General features: G+C 45.0%; 1 protein-coding gene across 1 annotated transcript in view; it reads left to right on the top strand.

The window, feature by feature from the left end:
* The window catches only part of LOC119978346, a 439,995-nt gene that overhangs the window by 77,104 nt on the left and 340,392 nt on the right, over positions 1-22,499 (top strand). Inside the window, exon 9 of the mRNA XM_038819919.1 lies at positions 8,337-8,440. Within this exon, the coding sequence (XP_038675847.1) occupies positions 8,337-8,440 (104 nt within the window). The remainder of the gene's footprint in view (positions 1-8,336; positions 8,441-22,499) is intronic.

Below are 22,499 nucleotides of genomic sequence, written 5' to 3'. Positions count from 1 at the left end.
AAATTGGCTGATAACACAAAGGTGGAAATGCAAGTTGTGAGGAGGATGCATGGAGACTCGAGGGAATTTGGACAGACTAAGTGAATAGGCAAGAACATGGCAGATGGAATATAAAGTGAATAAGTATGAAGTTACTCACTTTGATAGAACAAAACAGATAGTTTTATATAAGTATTTCTTATATGGTCAGAATTTGGGAAGTGTCAATGTCTAAAGAGAGCTTGGTGTCTTTGTCAATGAGTCACTAAAAGTTAGCATGCAGGTGCAGCAAGAAATTAGAAAGGTAAAGTTGGCCTTTATCGCAAGGGGATTTAAATATGGGACTAAAGATGTCTTCCTGCAATTATGTAGAGCCCTGGTGAGACCACACCTGGAGTATTGTGTACAGTTTGGTCTTCTTACCGAAGGAAGGTTATACTTGCCACAGAGAGGCAGCACGGTAGCATAATGGTTAGCACAGTTGCTTCACAGCTCCAGGGTCCCGGGTTCGATTCCCAGCTTGGGTCACTGTCTGTGCGCAGTCTGCACGTTCTCCCCGTGTCTGTCTGGGTTCCTCCGGGTGCTCCGGTTTCCTCCCACAGTCTAAAGATGTGCGGTTTAGGTGGATTGGCCATGTTAAATTGCCCTTGGTGTCTGAAAAAGGTTAATGGGGGTTACTGGGTTACGGGGATAGGGCAGATACGTGGGCTTCAGTAGGATGCTCTTTGTAAGGGCTGGTGCAGACTCGATGGGCCGAATGGCCTCCTTCTGCACTGTAAATTCTATGATTCTATGAGAGAGTGCACTGGAAGTTCATCAGGCTAATCCCCAGGATGGCGTAATTGTCTTATGAGATGATATTTAGGAAATTGGGCCTGTATTCTCTGGAGTTTTGAAGAAGGTGATCTCATTAAAACTTCTAAAATTCTTAAAGGGTGTGGCAGGGTAGATGTGGATGGGATGTTTCTCCTTGCTAGTGAGTCTAGAATCAGGGGACACAGTCTTAGAATAAAGGGTAGACCATTTAAGATTGAGATGAGGAGCAATTTAGAGAGTGGTGAATCTTTGGAATTTTCTGTCGTAAGAGTGCTGGGGAATCTCAATCGTTGAGCATGTTCAAGGCAGAAATCAATTTAATAATTTGGCCTCATACTTGTGACTGTATAAATGAGCTGTGCTGTCCCTTATTTAAAGTATTTAATGCTAGGTTATAATCAGTGTTAAATTCAAAAGTTTAATAGCCAGCCTAACCTACCCTGTATTTTACATAATCACGGTGCACAGCTATTAAAGACTTTTGTACAAATACATAATTTTATACTTCATCGAAACTGCTTAGCGATTATGTTGTCTCGCTGTGTAATTCACAGGGAGAGATTTACTGGTGTGTGATGGGATAACTACTGCTTTTATTGATAGGGATCTTTGTTTATTACAGTTAGTGATGAGGCTCATGTCTGTTCACTAAGTTAGGAAAAACCAAGAACACGTCTTCCGCTGAATTACTCCAATGCAGGTCTGAAGGAATTTCCTGGAAGTAGCATTTCAATGCACTGCGGATTTCCCATTATTTTGAATTTACATTTCTATTCTGTTTCATGAGTGCTCTGTCCAAAGGCAGGTTCTTGGCTCAGGAGGAAGAAGCAGCATAGTGGGATATCACTAGACGAGTAATCTGGGGGTCCTTGCTAATGCTCCGGGGACGAGGGTTCAAATCCCACCATGGCAGCTGGTGGAATTTAAATCAAATTAATAAATTAGAATGTAAAGCCGGACTCAGAAACAGTGGCCATGGCCGGAATTTTCTGGCTGTTCCCGCCAGTGGGGTTTGAAGGTCCTGCCGATGGTTAACCTCTCTCTGCAGATTTCCTGACATTGGGGGGTGCATACAACGGGCGAACCTAGACAATGGCGGGCTGCCGCCAAACATGCTGCAGGGACACACAGAAAATTCTGCCCCATAAAACTGTCATTGATGATCAAAATCCATCCAATGCCTTTTAGGGAAGGAAATCTGCCATCCTTGCCCAGTCTGGCCGACCTGTTCCTCCAGACTCGCAATAGTGTGGTTGACTCTTAACTGCCCCTCTAAAATGCCCCAGAAACTCACTCAGTTCATGGGCAGTTAGGGATGGGCAACTAATACTGGCCCAGCCAGCCGCACCCACATCCCAAGGAAGGATAAATTTTCACATTATTATATCTCTAAGTGCCGCAAAGAGAAAAGGTTTTGAGGTGCCAAACACTTGGATTTCTTACAAATATGCTGAGGCGTTTTGTTAGGAGATGTTGCTCATACAGAGCACTGGAGAACTGGAAACCCATGCAAGCACACTGTTGATGTCACGATAGATCACGTGATGTTTCATCAGCAGGATGGTATTCCCTAATACTTAACACCCCTCCCCCGTTACTTATTTAGTGCAGGAACATCCTCTTAATGTTTTTACAGCAGACCTATTGTACATTCTCTCTATACATATATACAACTCAAGAGGACAGTCTCTCAGGTGGGCGTCTGTTTCTTTTGGGTTGTATCCACCGGTCTGGAATCTGGCTACTCGAGACCTTAGAAGTCTCCTCTATTCCTTCAGTAGGTGGTTCTTCCTGGAAAGTTACTGCAGTATCGGTCTTTACATGTATTGGAAAGTCCTCAGAAACTGAACTTGTCTCTGTGGCTGGTCTCTGTTCAGAAGTATCACTGTTAAGATTTTCCAAGGGAAATACTTCCTGGGAAGTTTCAGATATTTCACTCTGTGACACTAGTAGTTGATCAGTATGACGTCGGCAAAATCTCTCCGCACCCGTCTGTATGGTGTTTGATATGTGAGGATTACAGCGTTCTCAATGGTAGTGTAGCTTCTTGCTACCACTCACTCTCCTTCAGTGAATATTCGCTTTTTATAATTTTGTTCCCTCTGAGCAATCTATGCTAATTGTTGTCATTTAATAATCTCTGAAGTTTCAGGTGGTATCAAAAGGTCAAACATTGTTCTTGGCTTTCTTTTGAAAAGCCGCATCGCTGGTGGACTCTCATTGTGTGCACGGCGTTTTGGTATGATGGCAAGATGTTATTTACATGTCTTGATAATGTACTTTGATAAGGTTCTTTGATGCCTTGATTGAGTGTTTAAGTGACTGAACAAATTGTTGTGCTAATCCATTTGTTGCAGTATACCAACTTGATGTGCTGTATATCATTTCTTTTGAAGTAGTCTTCAAACTCTTTCGAAGTGAACTGAATTCCAGTGTCACTTATGACCTGCCAAATCTCGTAAATATTTCATCCAACTTCTCAATAGTTTGTTTTGTCCTCGTGGAGTTCATCGTCACTACTTCTGGCCATTTAGAGCAGTATTTTAAAAACTTTTTCTCCTGGGACCCACTTTTGCAAAACGGCCGACCTTCGCGACACACATCATGTTCGCTTACCTTTAATGCGAAAGGTTGATTCAATCTCATTTGAATCAGGTTCAAAGGAGGAGAGGGCAATGCGCATATTGGGTGCAGACTTCAGCCAGTTCCTTTGTGCCGACTTTATGTTTATGAAAACGGAAATCCAACCTCTAACATGCGAGTTGTCGTGAAGGGCAATAGCAACAAAATGCGTGTTTTATTCATCACTGGATACTCCTGGAGATGCTACACCAGAATGCTGACAGTCTCATGGGCTTTTGGCGTGTTTTTAATGTGGTATCGCAGGTCAGGTTCAGCAGCGTGGTCTTTTCATTTGGAGTCAGCTGTAAGTTAGTAACTGACACTGGGGTCTCAACCTCAAAAGGAGTTTTACACCCACCACTTTCCTTTCAAAATCTGAAACTTCCTCCCTCATTTGCTAGTACTTTCCTGCATATAACAGACATGGGCTTTGCATCCTTATTTGCATTGGCACAAGTGACAAAACCATACCTCAAGAAATCATCTTTACACTGCTTTGTTCTCAAATTAAGTTTCTTCTTTGTAGAACACTAGCCCTGCCCTGGACTCTTCTTAGCAGCTCTCTCCAGTAGATTGTGTTGTGAGATCCTGTCCAGTAGGTATACTATCTATTTGAGTCTCAGGCCGTCTCTTACTTTTAAGAAAACAATCCATCTTCACATTTTACTTGTCTTGCTTGCCAGCAGCTAGAAAATGGAAGAAGCTCTCCTCCACTATTTGGTGCCAAAAGCATGTACATAAGAACATAAGAACATAAGAACATAAGAACTAGGAGCAGGAGTAGGCCATCTGGCCCCTCAAGCCTGCTCCGCCATTCAATTAGATCATGGCTGATCTTTTGTGGACTCAGCTCCACTTTCCGGCCCGAACACCATAACCCTTAATCCCTTTATTCTTCAAAAAACTATCTATCTTTACCTTAAAAACATGTAATGAAGGAGCCTCAACTGCTTCACTGGGCAAGGAATTCCATAGATTCACAACCCTTTGGGTGAAGAAGTTCCTCCTAAACTCAGTCCTAAATCTACTTCCCCTTATTTTGAGGCTATGCCCCCTAGTTCTGCTGTCACCCGCCAGTGGAAACAACCTGCCCGCATCTATCCTATCTATTCCCTTCATAATTTTAAATGTTTCTATAAGATCCCCCCTCATCCTTCTAAATTCCAACGAGTACAGTCCCAGACTACTCAACCTCTCCTCATAATCCAACCCCTTCAGCTCTGGGATTAACCTAGTGAATCTCCTCTGCACACCCTCCAGTGCCAGTACGTCCTTTCTCAAGTAAGGAGACCAAAACTGAACACAATACTCCAGGTGTGGCCGCACTAACACCTTATACAATTGCAACATAACCTCCCTAGTCTTAAACTCCATCCCTCTAGCAATTAAGGACAAAATTCCATTTGCCTTCTTAATCACCTGTTGCACTTGTAAACCAACCTTCTGTGACTCATGCACTAGCACACCCAAATCTCTCTGAACAGCGGCATGCTTTAATATTTTATCGTTTAAATAATAATCCCGTTTGCTGTTATTCCTACCAAAATGGATAACCTCACATTTGTCAACATTGTATTCCATCTGCCAGACCCGAGCCCATTCACTTAACCTATCCAAATCCCTCTGCAGACTTCCAGTATCCTCTGCACTTTTCGCTTTACCACTCATCTTAGTGTCATCTGCAAACTTGGACACATTGCCCTTGGTCCCCAACTCCAAATCATCAATGTAAATTGTGAACAATTGTGGGCCCAACACGGATCCCTGAGGGACACCACTAGCTACTGATTGCCAACCAGAGAAACACCCATTTATCCCAACTCTTTGCTTTCTATTAATTAACCAATCCTCTATCCATGCTACTACTTTACCCTTAATGCCATGCATCTTTATCTTATGCAGCAACCTTTTGTGTGGCACCTTGTCAAAGGCTTTCTGGAAATCCAGATATACCACATCCATCGGCTCCCCGTTATCTACTGCACTGGTAATGTCCTCAAAAAATTCCACTAAATTAGTTAGGCATGACCTGCCTTTAACGAACCCATGCTGCGTCTGCCCAATGGGACAATTTCTATCCAGATGCCTCGCAATTTCTTCCTTGATGATAGATTCCAGCATCTTCCCTATTACCGAAGTTAAACTCACTGGCCTATAATTTCCTGCTTTCTGCCTACCTCCTTTTTTAAACAGTGGCGTCACGTTTGCTAATTTCCAATCCACCGGGACCACCCCAGAGTCTAGTGAATTTCGGTAAATTATCACTAGTGCATCTGCAATTTCCCTAGCCATCTCTTTTAGCACTCTGGGATGCATTCCATCAGGGCCAGGAGACTTGTCTACCTTTAGCCCCATTAGCTTGCCCATCACTCCCTCCTTAGTGATAACAATCCTCTCAAGATCCTCACCTGTCATAGCCTCATTTCTATCAGTCGCTGGCATGTTATTTGTGTCTTCCACTGTGAAGACCGACCCAAAAAACCTGTTCAGTTCCTCAGCCATTTCCTCATTTCCCATTATTAAAACTCCCTTCTCATCCTCTAAAGGACCAATATTTACCTTAGCCACTCTTTTTTGTCTTATATATTTGTAAAAACTTTTACTGTCTGTTTTTATATTCTGAGCAAGTTTACTCTCATACTCTATCTTACTCTTCTTTATAGCTTTTTTAGTAGCTTTCTGTTGCCCCCTAAAGATTTCCCAGTCCTCTAATCTCCCAGCACTCTTTGCCACTTTATATGCTTTTTCCTTCAATTTGATACTCTCCCTTATTTCCTTAGATATCCACGGTCGAATTTCCCTCTTTCTACCGGCCTTCCTTTTTATTGGTATAAACCTTTGCTGAGCACTGTGAAAAATCGCTTGGAAGGTTCTCCACTGTTCCTCAACTGTTCCACCATAAAGTCTTAGCTCCCAGTCTACCTTAGCTAGTTCTTCTCTCATCCCCTTGTAATCTCCTTTGTTTAAACACAAAACACTAGTATTTGATTTTACTTTCTCACCCTCCATCTGTATTTTAAATTCCACCATATTGTGATCGCTCCTTCCGAGAGGATCCCTAAGGATCCGAGAGGGTGCTTCACGTTTTGTACGTGCAGGGCGTGTGACCTGCTCGCTGCTGCCGCTGCTGGCCAGACGACTGCGCACAGCCTCATTTCTTTTCATTTAAAAAGCCGCCATTCTCAATTGAAGGCCATAAGACATAGGAGCAGAATTAGACCACCCGGCCCATCGAGTTTTCACTAGAGTGGTTTCACTAAAGGGCAGCAGGGCGGGTGAATGGGCAGCAGGGTGGGTGCATGGGCACTGAGGTTGGTGTACTGACCATGTGAGTGGGCAACTGTATGGACAATGTGAGCAAGCAGATGCCCGGCAGTGTGGGTGGGAAGAGGTTTCCGCAGTGGAGGTGGGCAAATGCACAGGCAGTGCGAGCGGGCAGGTGTATGGGCAGTGGACGTGGGCAGGTGTATGGGCAGTAGGAGCGGGCAGGTGTACAGGCATTGGGAGCGGGCAGGTGCACAGGCATTGGGAGTGGGCAGGTGCACAGGCATTGGGAGTGGGCAGGTGCACAGGCACTGGGGGTGGGCAGGTGCACAGGCATTGGGAGTGGGCAGGTGCACAGGCATTGGGAGCGGGCAGGTGCACAGGCATTGGGAGCGGGCAGGTGCACAGGCATTGGGGGTGAGCAGGTGCACAGGCATTGGGAGCGGGCAGGTGCACAGGCATTAGGGGTGGGCAGGTGCACAGGCACTGGGGTGGGCAGGTGTACAGGCACTGGGGGTGGGCAGGTGCACAGGGATTGGGGGTGGGCAGGTGCACAGGCATTGGGGGTGGGCAGGTGCACAGGCATTGGGAGCGGGCAGGTGCACAGGCATTGGGCGCGGGCAGGTGCACAGGCATTGGGAGCGGGCAGGTGCACAGGCATTGGGAGCGGGCAGATGCACAGGCATTGGGAGCGGGCAGGTGCACAGGCATTGGGAGTGGGCAGGTGCACAGGCATTGGGAGTGGGCTCTGGGTGCCCAGATTCTCTGAAGGAGAGGAAGGATTGAGTCGATGCTCTTCGGAGAGGCAGGCTGTCCCACTTAATTCGGGAACAAAGCAGTATAAAGATGATTTCTTGAGGTATGGTTTTGTCACTTGTGCCAATGCAAGTAAGGATGCAAAGCCCATGTCTGTTATATGCAGGGAGTGGGAAGGTGCACAGGCATTGGGAACGGGCCGTGCACAGGCATTGGGAACGGGCCAGTGCACAGGCATTGGGAGTGGGCAGGTGCACAGGCATTGGGAGTGGGCAGGTACACAGGCATTGGGAGTGGGCAGGTACACAGGCATTGGGAGTGGGCAGGTACACAGGCACTGAGAGCGGGCACGCGTTCAGGCATTGGGAGAGGGCAGGTGTACGGGCATTGAGAGTGGGCAGGTGTACGGGCATTGAGAGTGGGCACGTGCACAGGCAGAATACAATTGTCTTTACTTCCATCCTAGGCTGATGCTGAATGTTCCCCACGTTTTTAAGAGAACGTGATAAATTTATAGTAGGTGTGATTTATATCAGATTAGTTAGAGTAATTATAATCAATCTGCAAAGAATTTCCAGTGAATAATGAATCAACCCAATATGTCAATCAATTTTACAAATTGTCACTATGTTGTGATTGGAATGTTTTTGTAGTGTGATATCTGCAATTGTTCCAGGATCTAAGTTTGTATAATTAGTCTGGATTCTTTTAAACTTAGTCAAAACTTGCCTGTCCCACTGATTAATTTTGTCTAATTAAACTATACGAGCATAATATGTTCGATGATATCCATTTCCATCTGATACACATTTTAACAGTAAGATTACGCAGGCCTTGTTAGAAATATTCAATGCGCAATGAATTCAGATTTCAAATTCTGATTTATTTCCTTTGTTCAGTCTGCAGATCTTTTCATGTCTTTGGTTTTTGACCTCCGGGGCCTTTCCCTAGGTGCCCTCCGAGACTTGTGGCAGCGAGCGCTATTCAAATGCCGGGATAACTGGTAAGAAGTTCAGGCCTCTGGCAAAGGGCCTGTAGCTGAAATGGTAACTAATATGTTAGTTTTGCTTTAATGTGGTGCTGTACAACACGGTGTCAATACTTGTACCTTTGGGAGGTCTGGATGCGGGAATGGTCCCATTTGGCCCTGCCATTTTGGCGCCGTTTTTTTGGCGCTGAATTGGTTTGGCGCCGATTGTTTTGGCATTCAACGATTTGGCGCCGGATGTTAATTACCTACTTAATAACCACTTTTAAAACCAACATTTTAAATGTAGTTCTGTACCTAGTTCCACCAAAATTCCACCTAGTTCTGTAGCGCAACATACTCTTAGAATTTTACTCTAAAAATTTAAAAGTAGTTAAGTCTAATTTTACTTTACTGATTCTCATAAAAATTTATGAGAATCAGTAAAGTTTGCAGAAATGGCTGAAAGTATTTTAAGTAAGAAAGACAAACCTAAATTTTCTCACAGAATAAAGGTTTCGTATTTTTATCCAAGTTTAATTTAATCCATTTATTTACATGCTTTGGCGCCAAACCGTGGTGGGCCAAAAAAATGAGCGCCATAACAACTGAGCGCCAAATAAACGGCGCCAAAAGATCGGGGCCAAAAAGGCGGCGCCAAAAAGCACCCGACCCCTGGATGCACTGCGTTATTACAGTGAGGACGAGGAAGCTGTGAGGGACCTAACCACAGCTGTCACATGATCCCTGAGATTTTCCAGCCACTTATTACGGCCTGTGGACATTTTTGTGGTGACCTGCCTTTGTCACATCTACTTTACAGGGCAAACTGCCACCTACCAGCATTCCACTGATGTAACATCTGGAACACATTCAGCTCCTGCGTAACTTACCACAGCACAGGGTTTCTAAAGCACCACATCCTTGAAATCAGGCCAGGAGACACTTACACATTTCCTGCTCTGGAGTGAACTTAACTATCAACAAAGTAAGAAGACTAAAGTTTGGAGCAGGTCACCTCTTCATCCCTTCTCCTGTGGAAAGGAGGCATCAGCGATACAAGAGAAGCACCTTTCATTTAAAAAATAAATTCCCCTCCAGGAAAAATGGCCTACTTGCAGTCTGTGGGACTGTTGCATCATCCCCGGGGCCTTCATGAAGTCAAAGACTTATTTTTCTGACCACACACGCAGGACTCTGGGTGCCCAGATTGTTTGAAGGCGAGGAAGGATTGAATCGATGCTCTTCTGAGAGGCAGAATGTCCACTACATCATTCAGGAAGCCTCCATTCAGGGTACCAATATGGGCCCCGACTGGAAATCTGAGCATTGGTTTGCAGTTCCAACCCTTCTGTCCCCACTTGCAAGAAAAGTGCGCCAAACTGTGGGGGCACAATGGAACAGTGTATGTGAAAGTGCAGTGGTTGTGCACACTGCTAACGGATTGGCAAGTTCCCCATTTAGCTTTGTGCAACGTTTAATGCATCGCCAAAGAAACGTGCTGCGAAGCAAAGAGTTCACCCACCTTTACTTTGGTCCAGTGAACAGATTTGAGGGAAATGAATGCCATCTTTGACTTGGATTCAGACCTCACTCCATGCAGCTGGACAGATGCTCCTGGACCCAACCAGGATCATCCTCATCGTACACTCCCGGAAAGAAACCACCAAATTTTGTTAAGTTTTGCCCGCATGACTTTACATTGTCACCCTTATTGCTCCGACTATAACGTCAGCCTTTATGGTTAAACATGGCCCTTTAAGAGCTGCACCTAATCCGCAGGCTAAATGCTGCGAATCAACCATCCCTGTTCAAAATAGAGGGTTGATTATATGGAAAATCTTTGACAGTCGACCTCTTTGTGCTGTGGGCAAGGGTGTGCCCAAGATATGAGCCAGCACAAGACCATTTTCACTGGGATCATATAATTGAGCCCCTAATATCTTTCTTCAAATTATGAAATATCTTTATAAATAAACAGCACACTCAATCACGCACAGGATGAATCATCTTTCACTTTGTGGTTCATAGAATCAACAGTGCAGAAGGAGGCCATTCAGCCCATTGAGTCAACACCAGACCTTGAAAGAGCATCCTACTTAAGCCCACTCCTCCACCCTATCCCCATAATCCCACCTAACCTCTGGACACTAATGGACAATTTATTATGGCCAATCCACTTAACCTGCACATTTTTGGACTGTGGAAGGAAATCAGAGCACCCGGAGGAACCCCATGCAGACACGAGGAGAAAGTGCAAAGTCCACATGGTTCCCCATGGTAGGCTTATGAAGAAAGTAAGGAGGCATGGGATAGTGGGAAATTTGGCCAGTTGGATAACGAACTGGCTAACCAATAGAAGTCAGAGAGTGGTGGTGGATGGCAAATATTCAGCCTGGAGCCCAGTTATCAGTGGTGTACCGCAGGGATCAGTTCTGGGTCCTCTGCTGTTTATGATTTTCATTAATGACTTGGATGAGGGAGTTGAAGGGTGGGTCAGTAAATTTGCAGATGATACGAAGATTGGTGGAGTTGTGGATAGTGAGGGGGGCTGTTGTCGGCTGCAAAGAGACATAGATAGGATGCAGAGCTGGGCTGAGAAGTGGCAGATGGAGTTTAACCCTGAAAAGTGTGAGGTTGTCCATTTTGGAAGGACAAATATGAATGCGGAATACAGGGTTAACAGTAGGGTTCTTGGCAATGTAGAGGAGCAGAGAGATCTTGGGGTCTATGTTCATAGATCTTTGAAAGTTGCCACTCAAGTGGATAGAGCTGTGAAGAAGGCCTATGGTGTGAAAGCGTTCATTAGCAGAGGGATTGAATTTAAGATCCGTGAGGTGATGATGGAGCTGTACAAAACCTTGGTAAGGCCACATTTGGAGTAGTGTGTGCAGTTCTGGCCACCTCATTTTAGGAAGGATGTGGAAGCTTTGGAAAAGGTGCAAAGGAGATTTACCAATTTGTTGCCTGGAATGGAGAGTAGGTCTTACGAGGAAAGGTTGAGGGTGCTAGGCCTTTTCTCATTAGAACAGAGAAGGATGAGGGGCAACTTGATAGAGGTTTATAAGATGATCAGGGGAATAGATAGAGTAGACAGTCAGAGACTTTTTCCCTGGGTGGAACAAACCATTACAAGGGGACATAAATTTAAGGTGAATGGTGGAAGATATAGGGGGGGTGTCAGAGGTGGGTTCTTTACCCAGCGAGTAGTGGGGGCATGGAATGCACTGCCTGTGGAAGTAGTTGAGTCGGAAATATTAGGGACTGTCAAGCGGCTATTGGATAGGTACATGGATTATGGTAGAATAATGGAGTGTAGATTAATTTGTTCTTAAGGGCAGCACTGTAGCATTGTGGATAGCACAATTGCTTCACAGCTCTAGGGTCCCAGGTTCGATTCCGGCTTGGGTCACTGTCTGTGTGGAGTCTGCACACCCTCCCCGGGTTTGCGTGGGTTTTCCTCCGGGTGCTCTGGTTTCCTCCCACAGTCCAAAGATGTGCAGGTTGGGTGGATTGACCATGATAAATTGCCCTTAGATTATCATAGAATTTTGGACACTATGATTAAACTAGGACCAAAGTTCGGCACAACATCATGGGCCGAAGGGTCTGTTCTGTGCTGTATTTCTCTATGTTCTCTACGTCCACACAGACGGTCACCTGAGGCCGGAATTGAACCCGGGTCCCTGGTGCTGTGAGGCAGCAGTGCTAACCACTGTGCCACCCATATAAGAACATAAGAACTAGGAGCAGGAGTAGGCCATCTGGCCCCTCGAGCCTGCTCCGCCATTCAATTAGATCATGGCTGATCTTTTGTGGACTCAGCTCCACTTTGCGGCCCGAACACCATAACCCTTAATCCCTTTATTCTTCAAAAAACTATCTATTTTTACCTTAAAAACATGTAATGAAGGAGCCTCAACTGCTTCACTGGGCAAGGAATTCCATAGATTCACAACCCTTTGGGTGAAGAAGTTCCTCCTAAACTCAGTCCTAAATCTACTTTCCGTTATTTTGAGGCTATGTCCCCTAGTTCTGCTGTCACCCGCCAGTGGAAACAACCTGCCCGCATCTATCCTATCTATTCCCTTCATAATTTTAAATGTTTCTATAAGATCCCCCCTCATCCTTCTAAATTCCAACGAGTACAGTCCCAGTCTACTCAACCTCTCCTCATAATCCAACCCCTTCAGCTCTGGGATTAACCTAGTGAATCTCCTCTGCACACCCTCCAGCGCCAGTACGTCCTTTCTCAAGTAAGGAGACCAAAACTGAACACAATACTCTAGATGTGGCCGCACTAACACCTTATACAATTGCAATATAACCTCCCTGGTCTTAAACTCCATCCCTCTAGCAATGAAGGACAAAATTCCATTTGCCGCCTTAATCACCTGTTGCACTTGTAAGCCAACCTTCTGTGACTCATGCACTAGCACACCCAAGTCTCTCTGAACAGCGGCATGTTTTAATATTTTATCGTTTAAATAATAATCCCGTTTGCTGTTATTCCTACCAAAATGGATAACCTCACATTTGTCAACATTGTATTCCATCTGCCAGACCCTAGCCCATTCACTTAACCTATCCAAATCCCTCTGCAGACTTCCAGTATCCTCTGCACTTTTCGCTTTACCACTCATCTTAGTGTCATCTGCAAACTTGGACACATTGCCCTTGGTCCCCAACTCCAAATCATCTATGTAAATTGTGAACAATTGTGGGCCCAACACGGATCCCTAAGGGACACCACTAGCTACTGATTGCCAACCAGAGAAACACCCATTTATCCCAACTCTTTGCTTTCTATTAATTAACCAATCCTCTATCCATGCTACTACTTTACCCTTAATGCCATGCATCTTTATCTTATGCAGCAACATTTTGTGTGGCACCTTGTCAAAGGCTTTCTGGAAATCCAGATATACCACATCCATCGGCTCCCCGTTATCTACTGCACTGGTAATGTCCTCAAAAAATTCCACTAAATTAGTTAGGCATGACCTGCCCTTTACGAACACATGCTGCGTCTGCCCAATGGGACAATTTCTATCCAGATGCCCCGCAATTTCTTCCTTGATGATAGATTCCAGCATCTTCCCTACTACCGAAGTTAAGCTCACTGGCCTATAATTTCCTGCTTTCTGCCTACCTCCTTTTTTAAACAGTGGCGTCACGTTTGCTAATTTCCAATCCACCGGGACCACCCCAGAGTCTAGTGAATTTTGGTAAATTATCACTAGTGCATCTGCAATTTCCCTAGCCATCTCTTTTAGCACTCTGGGATGCATTCCATCAGGGCCAGGAGACCTGTCTACCTTTAACCCCATTAGCTTGCCCATCACTCCCTCCTTAGTGATAACAATCCTCTCAAGGTCCTCACCTGTCATAGCCTCATTTCTATCAGTCGCTGGCATGTTATTTGTGTCTTCCACTGTGAAGACCGACCCAAAAAACCTGTTCAGTTCCTCAGCCATTTCCTCATTTCCCATTATTAAAACTCCCTTCTCATCCTCTAAAGGACCAATATTTACCTTAGCCACTCTTTTTTGTCTTATATATTTGTAAAAACTTTTACTGTCTGTTTTTATATTCTGAGCAAGTTTACTCTCATACTCTATCTTACTCTTCTTTATAGCTTTTTTAGTAGCTTTCTGTTGCCCCCTAAAGATTTCCCAGTCCTCTAATCTCCCAGCAATCTTTGCCATTTTATATGCTTTTTCCTTCAATTTGATACTCTCCCTTATTTCCTTAGATATCCACGGTCGATTTTCCCTCTTTCTTCCGTCCTTCCTTTTTGTTGGTATAAACCTTTGCTGAGCACTGTGAAAAATCACTTGGAAGGTTCTCCACTGTTCCTCAACTGTTCCACCATAAAGTCTTAGCTCCCAGTCTACCTTAGCTAGTTCTTCTCTCATCCCCTTGTAATCTCCTTTGTTTAAACACAAAACACTAGTATTTGATTTTACTTTCTCACCCTCCATCTGTATTTTAAATTCCACCATATTGTGATCGCTCCTTCCGAGAGGATCCCTAACTATGAGATCATGAATCAATCCTGTCTCATTACACAGGACAATATCTAGGACCGCTTGTTCCCTCGTAGGTTCCATTACATACTGTTCTAGGAAATTATCGTGGATACATTCTATAAACTCCTCAAGGTTGCCTTGACCGACCTGGTTAAACCAATCGACATGTAGATTAAAATCCTCCACGATAACTGCTGTACCATTTCTACATGCATCAGTTATTTCTTTGTTTATTGCCTGCCCCACCATATCGTTACTATTTGGTGGCCGATAGACTACTCCTATCAGTGACTTTTTCGCCTTACTATTCCTGATTTCCACCCAAATGGATTCAACCTTATCCTCCATAGCACCGATGTCATCCCTTACTATTGCCCAGATGTCATCCTTAAATAACAGAGCAACACCACCTCCCTTACCATCCACTCTGTCCTTCCGAATAGTTTGATACCCTCGGATATTTAACTCCTAGTCGTGACCATCCTTTAACCATGTTTCAGTAATGGCCACTAAATCATAGTCATTTACGATGATTTGTGCCATCAACTCATTTACTTTATTCCAAATACTACGAGCATTCAGGTAAAGTACACTTATGTTGGTTTTTTTACCTCTGTTTTGAATCTTAACATCTCCAGTTTTATTCCTTTTGTTATTACTGGGCCTATTCACTGTGCTCCCCTCAGTCACTGTACCTTGTACTGTCGCCCTTTTAGATTTTTGACTATGTCTTCTCTGCCTTGCACTTTTCCCCTTACTTCCTTTTGCTTCTGTCCCTGTTTTACTGCCTTCCAACTTCCTGCATCGGTTCCCATCCCCCTGCCACATTAGTTTAAACCCTCCCCAACAGCTCTAGAAAACACCCCCCCTAGGACATCGGTTCCAGTCCTGCCCAGGTGCAGGCCGTCCGGTTTGTACTGGTCCCACCTCCCCCAGAACCGGTCCCAATGCCCCAGGAATTTGAATCCCTCCCTCTTGCACCATCTCTCGAGCCACGCATTCATCCTATCTATCCTGACATTCCTACTCTGACTAGCTCGTGGCACTGGTAGCAATCCTGAGATTACTACCTTTGAGGTCCTACTTTTTAGTTTAACTCCTAACTCCCTGAATTCCGCTTGTAGGACCTCGTCCCGTTTTTTTACCTATATCGTTGGTGCCTATGTGCACCACGACAGCTGGCTGTTCACCCTCCCCCCCCCCCCCCCCAGAATGTCCTGCAGCCGCTCCGAGACATCCTTGCCCCTTGCACCAGGGAGGCAACATACCATCCTGGAGTCTCGATTGCGTCCACAGAACCGCCTGTCTATTCCCCTTACGATCGGGTCCCCTATCACTATAGCCCTGCCATTTTTCTTCCTGCCCTGCTGTGCAGCAGAGCCAGCCATGGTGCCATGAACCTGGCTGCTGCTGCCTTCCCCTGGTGAGCCATCTCCCTCAACGGTATCCAAAGCGGTATATCTGTTTTGCAGGGAGATGACCGCAGGGGACACTTGCACTGCCTTCCTACTCTTGCTCTTTCTTTTGGTCACCCATTTTCTATCTCCCTCAGTAACCTTCTCCTGCGGTGTGACCAACTAACTAAACGTGCTATCCACGACCTCCTCAGCATCGCGGATGCTCCAAAGTGAGTCCATCTGCAGCTCCAGAGCCGTCAAGCGGTCTAACAAGAGCTGCAACTGAACACACTTCTTGCACGTGAAGGAGCCAGGGACAGTGGACATGTCCCTGAGCTCCCACATTGCACACGAGGAGCATGACACGGGTCTGGGATCTCCTGCCATGTCTTAAACCCTTGGTAAACTTAAACAACTAGAATTTCAAAATAAAAATAAATAAATTAGACAATGAAAAGAAAAAGAGAGACTACTTACCAGTCACTTACAAGGGTTAAAAAGCACCTCCTCACACTCTGCACCGAATGACCTCACTGCACCAAATTACCAAGTTTCAATCCCCACTCTGGATGAGTCTCCTGGAAAAGTGCTAGCTTACTGTGTGCGCTGTCTGTCTGTCTTTTATACAGACCTCAGCTAACCGATGACTCAAAAAATACCTTAACTTCAAAGAGAAGAATACAATGTGCCCCTAAACAGGCCTCAGGTGATTGACAGATAACTGCCTCTCAGCAATTAGGGTGGGGGCAGCTTCAACCAATCAGACACCAAGCTCCACACTGCACTTTTAACTGAAAAACAGCAGAATTAGGTTTTCCACTTACCTTTGCTGATTTACCTCTCTGCACCAAATTACCAAGTTTCAATCCCCACTCTGGATGAGTCTCACTCCGGATGTGTCTCCTGGAAAAGTGCTAGCTTACTGTGTGCGCTGTCTGTCTGTCTTTTATACAGACCTCAGCTAACCAATGACTCAAAAAATACCTTAACTTCAAAGAGAAGAATACAATGTGCCCCTAAACAGGCCTCGGGGATGGCAATGCAGATGGAGTAACCTGCCTGTGATATTAATGGGATTTTACCAGGTGAAAACTCATAGCCCGGAGGGTAAGAATTCCAAACCGGTAGAACTATAGAATTCCTACAGTACAGAAGAAGGCCATTTGGCCTATCAAGCCTTCACCAACTCTCTGAAAGTGCAGCCTACCGAAGCCCACTCCCCAACCCTTTCCCAGTAACCTCACCTAACCTACACATCTTTGGATTGTGGGAGGAAACTCCGCGGAGCACCCGGAGGAATCCCGCGCAGACACAGGGAGAACGTGTCAACTCCACACCCAAGGCCGGAATTGAACTTTGGTCCCTGGCACTGTGAGGCATTCATGCTAACCACTGTGCCACCGTGCTGCCCAGGTACTGGCACAGCCAAGGCAAACCATCTCCCCTCATGTTCTTTTCAGAGCGTTTTGCCCTGTTTAGAAGTTGGACTAGAACCGCAATTTAAATCATTTTTAAATGATCAGAATGAAGTGGTCGAAATCTGACAGCTTTATACCCTCAGCACAAATACCCTCCAACTGACAAAGCAACTTCCTTCAAGTATTTGCCTACAAACAAGCTCCAAGGCTTTCCCCATTCAATGCAATCTGACCCATAGCAGCCTGTTCAATGTGACTTTTCTGAGGCTTAATTTTGTCAGCGATGTTTTCAGTAAGATTTCTGTCTTTTAGATAGCTATTCTGCTACCACTGAGGAATTCTGCCAGCAACAACACGTACATCTCTGAGTGAGGATTTCTTCTAGTTATCCATTGGAAAGTCAAGTTAAAAACAATAATATGCAGGCTCCCTTGGCTCTGTGTCCTGGCAATCAGCTTAAAGCTTTTGAGATTACTATTTCTCCTTTGGGAGTTTACATTTGTGTACATCTGCAATTCAGTATTATAGTCACGTTCCTGTGCAAGTAACAGCAGCCACATTTAAAATTACAAATCTGGAAATAGTCATTGCAAGCAACGAGGAGGGTTAGGGCTGGGGAAACACAATTCCTGAAATGAGGATCTTCTACATCACTTGCCCTCTTCCGAATGCGGGATGGCACCTCAATTGCAAGTGAATAGACAGACCTTGTTAAATCAAAAACTATGGGCGAGATTCTCCCAAAACGGGAGAAATCGTAAAGCTGCCGTAAAACCCGGGCGGGTTTTACGGCAGCGCGCCCCTTCCCGACGGGGGACCGATTCTGGTCCCCGGTCGGGGCTAGCAGCCCGACGCCGTAGGCTCCGGCAAGACGGGCTTAACGAAAATCGTTAAGCCCGCTTACCGGAGTTAGCGCCGGCTGACGCGCCATATGACGTCAGCCGCGCATGCGCAGTTTGGAAGACTCCAACCCGCGCATGCGCGGGTGACGTCATCGCGTTTTTGCGCGAAACCCGCGCATGCGCGGGCCGGGTTGCCCCTCAGCCGCCCCGCGAATGGATACTGCGGGGCGGCGGAAGGACAAGTAGTGCGCGGGCATCGGGCCCGCTATCGGTGCCCACCGATCGCGGGCCCATGGCACCCTTGGCACGGCCGTGGTACTGCCGTGCCAATCGGTGCCATGGTTATAAAAAGCGAGTTGGTGACGCCGTTTTTACGAACGGCAAGACCAGGTGTGTTTGCCGTTCGTGAAAACGGCGGAAAGGGCTGGGACTTCGGCCCATCTAACAGCTGTGAATCGCTGCCGGCCGTAAAAAAACGGCGGCAGCGATTCGGGTCGGGACTTCGGCGGGGGGGTGGGAGAATAGCGGGAGGGCGGGAAAAATGTCGGGAAGGCCCTCCCGCTATTCTCCCACCCGTCGTGGGGGGCGGAGAATTTCGCCCATAGTTGGGGTTAGAAAGGAATAGAATATTTAACAATAAAAATAAGAATCAAATCACCCTCTGTGTTTATCTCTTTCCAGTTCACATCACAATAAGATAGAGTTAATGAAACTGCACTCCAGGCTGGGTGCCACACTTGATGGCAATGTAGATCAGAGGATTGAAATTGGTGGCCAAACCACTTCTGTCAATTAAAATAGTGAGTGTCATGAAGCAGGCACTAACCTCCCTGCCCGACTCTCTAATCTATATTCTTTCAAGCATAAAGGAAGGTGTTGTCATTGTTGGAGGCCAATTGTCTCAATCCCAGGACCTCACTTCAGGAGTTTCTCAGGGCAGTGCCCTAGGCCCAACCATCTTTAGCTGCTTCATCAATGGCCTTCCCTCCATCATTAGGACAGATGTGGGGATGTTCGTAGATGACTGCACAATGTTCTGCACCATTTGCAACTCCTCAGATACTGAAGCAGTTGATGTCCAAATGCAGTAACACCTGGACAATATCCAGCCTTGAACTGATAAGCGACAAGTAACATTCGCGCCACATAAATGCCAGGCAATGACCATCTCCACCAAGAGAGAATCTAACCATTACCCCTTGACATTCAATGACATTATTATTGCTGAATCCCTGCCACTATCAATATCCTGGATTACCATTAACCAGAAACTGAACTGGACTAGCCGCATAAATAATATGCAAATATTAAATAAAAATAATATATAAATATAATTGCAGATCAGAGGCTAGGAATACAGCATCGAGTGCATGATTCCCCCAAAGCCTGTCCACCATCTACAAGGCACAAGTCAGGAATGTGATGCAGTGCTCCCCACTTGAATAAGTGTAGCTCCAAAAACACTTAGGAAGCTCAACACAATCCAAGCCAAAGCAGCCTGCTTGATTGATACTATATCCACAAACATTCACTCCCTCCATCACCAATGCTTAGTAGCAGCAGTATGTACTATCTACAAGATGCACTTCAGCAACTCATCAAGACTTGTTATACAGAACCGTACAAACCTACAACCATAACCATCTAGAAGGACAAGGGATACATGTAAGCCCCACCACCTGGAGGTTCTCCTCCAAAGCCACTCACCATCCTGACATGGAAATATATTGCCGTTTCTTCACTGTCGCTGGGTCAAAGTCCTCACCTCCCTCACTAACACAGCAGTGGGTGTAACTACACCACATTGACTGCAGTGGTTCAAGGCGGCAACTCACCATCATCTTCGCGAGGGAAATTAGGAGTGGGCAATAAATGCTGGCCCAGTCAGTGACACTCACATCCCATTAATGAATTTTGAAAGTAGATCCACACTGTGAGCCTCATCACAGAATATTTAATATCATAATCTTGTTATGATTCTCATAGAGACTCATAACTTTTAAAAAGAAATTTCAACTTCTAGTTCATAGCAAAAGTTTTAAAACTTTTAATTTAACAAATGATGAAAAAGCACTATTGACTAAGCACTATTGTGTAGGCAATTTAAACTTTAAACTACAGACATTGGCCTTCCCCTTGTATACTTATCACCTATCCTACACGCCACGGAATTGCAGTTCTTTAAGCAAACAGTTCCAGTTGCTCCCAGTTTCCAGTTAATTGCTTTCTTTTTATTTTCCCAGATCGGTAATTTCAAATCCCAGAATTGACTTTCACTGTGGCAGTTCCATTGGAACATCCTTCCCTCTATGAAATGAAAAAATGAAAATTGCTTATTGTCACGAGTAGGCTTCAATGAAGTTACTGTGAAAAGCCCCTAGTTGCCACATTCCGGCGCCTCTCCGGGGAGGCTGGTACGGGAATCGAACCATGCTGCTGGCCTGCTTGGTCTGCTTTAAAAGCCAGCGATTTAGCCCAGTGTGCTAAACCAGCCCCTACCCACTAACTAGGAGAATCTTCCAGTTTCCTTTATACCTTCATGAACTCGGCCTCTTCAATCTGTGTTTCATATGGTGAACAATAAATTCAGCATTTTCTCAGCTTCAGATGCAGGACAGGCTTTCTACCTTTCACATAGCTGCAGACCAAACCAAACAAACTGATGTCTGTCAGTGATATTAATTGATTTATAAGGAAGCCGATACCCTGATCTCAAAATAGCTCTTCTTATGGCAACATGAAACACATTAACCTTGCATCCAGGTGGAAATGCTAATTGGACAACTTGATCCAAACTCTCTTTTATCTTTGAAGTAAATGGGCCATTTACAGCACAGCTGTTTACAACCCGATACTAACAACACCTTTCTGAGACTTTGGGAGACTCCAAGTATACTCACGGCATATAGTGAACTGCTGCCATTGTCTCCAATCATAAACACCTTGCCCGTTTTCAGTAAAGCAATCTAAGCTTTCCTTTGATCGCTAACAATCAAACCACCAAGGTTTATTGTCAGGCAGATGACAGAAGAGGTCATATGACCCCCCTTCATTTAAAGCCGCAGTCCCAAAATATGATCCCAGAAAACTCAAACAAGCTACTCTTAAATTCCTGTTTGATACATGGTTACTGCATCTGTCGCATATTGCATGTCACATTAGATGTAACACTCACTCATTTTGCTTTTAAATTTCACCTGTAATCTAAAGTGTCGTCAACATTTCTGATTTATAATCAATAATGCATTTGATACTGACTCTCGTCATCATCTTCTCGACATAGCATCCCTGATATTTTGGCGCTTCTGATGCTCTCAATACAAGAGCAATCTCGGAATGATTTATCTTTAAGGGTCTAAGCTTCATTGCAATTGGCAGTACTCTTGCTTTGGGATCAGAAGTACCGCCTCCTGGTATTGGATCACATATGAATTGTTTCCATAACAGACTCTGTGCAGTTGTGTTGCATGGAAAGAAGGCAGTTAGGGGATAAGAAAGAACAATTTGCATTATTTAGCACCATCCTAAAATGAATGAGCAGTTCATTTGTTGTTTGCAGTGTTGGTTAAGCGAGACAAATAGTAGTCAGATCTCCTTTGAATAATAAAATTGGATCTTAGCCTTAGCCTTCATTGAATCACCTGAATCAGTGAATCACCTGAATCAATGGGTGAACATCTCTGAAATACCAGATTCCGAGCACTGTCCTGGCATGTCATCTTAGATTGGGAACTCAAACTCCTAGTAAGGAGCTCAGATCCCAACATTTTATTCCTTGACTAGCTTGGTAACAACGAGGTTAAAGTAAAAGTCTCATGAAGAAGAATTAAGAAGAAGGATATGAGTCTCTGTTACTTGTATATTTAAACATGTCCCTCTTTTGACCCAACCAGATAGAGCATTTGGTTATGGACAAGCAGATAATTGTTGCTCACTTTTTGATATGAGTGCCAGTTATTATAATTTAACAATTGGTATTTGTCCAATTTTTTGCTTTGTTTAGTGGAGCCGGCAGCAACTATTCAACTTTTCAGTTGAAGCCAAACATAGAACATAGAACGATACAGCGCAGTACAGGCCCTTCGGCCCTCGATGTTGCACCGACATGGAAAAAAACTAAAGGCCATCTAACCTACACTATGCCCTTATCATCCATATGCTTATCCAATAAACTTTTAAATGCCCTCAATGCCCTCCTCTAGGTCATTTATAAAAAGGACAAACAGCAACGGCCCCAGAACAGATCCTTGTGGTACGCCACTCGTAACTGAACTCCATTCTGAACATTTCCCATCAACTACCACTCTCTGTCTTCTTTCAACTAGCCAATTTCTGATCCACATCTCTAAATTACCCTCAATCCCCAGCCTCCGTATTTTCTGCAATAGCCGACCGTGGGGAACCTT

Source organism: Scyliorhinus canicula, chromosome 15 (assembly GCF_902713615.1).
Source record: "Scyliorhinus canicula chromosome 15, sScyCan1.1, whole genome shotgun sequence".
NCBI classification, from domain to species: Eukaryota; Metazoa; Chordata; class Chondrichthyes; order Carcharhiniformes; family Scyliorhinidae; genus Scyliorhinus; species Scyliorhinus canicula.
Note: the sequence above shows the minus strand (reverse complement) of the source record. Positions and strands in the feature narration are given on the sequence as shown.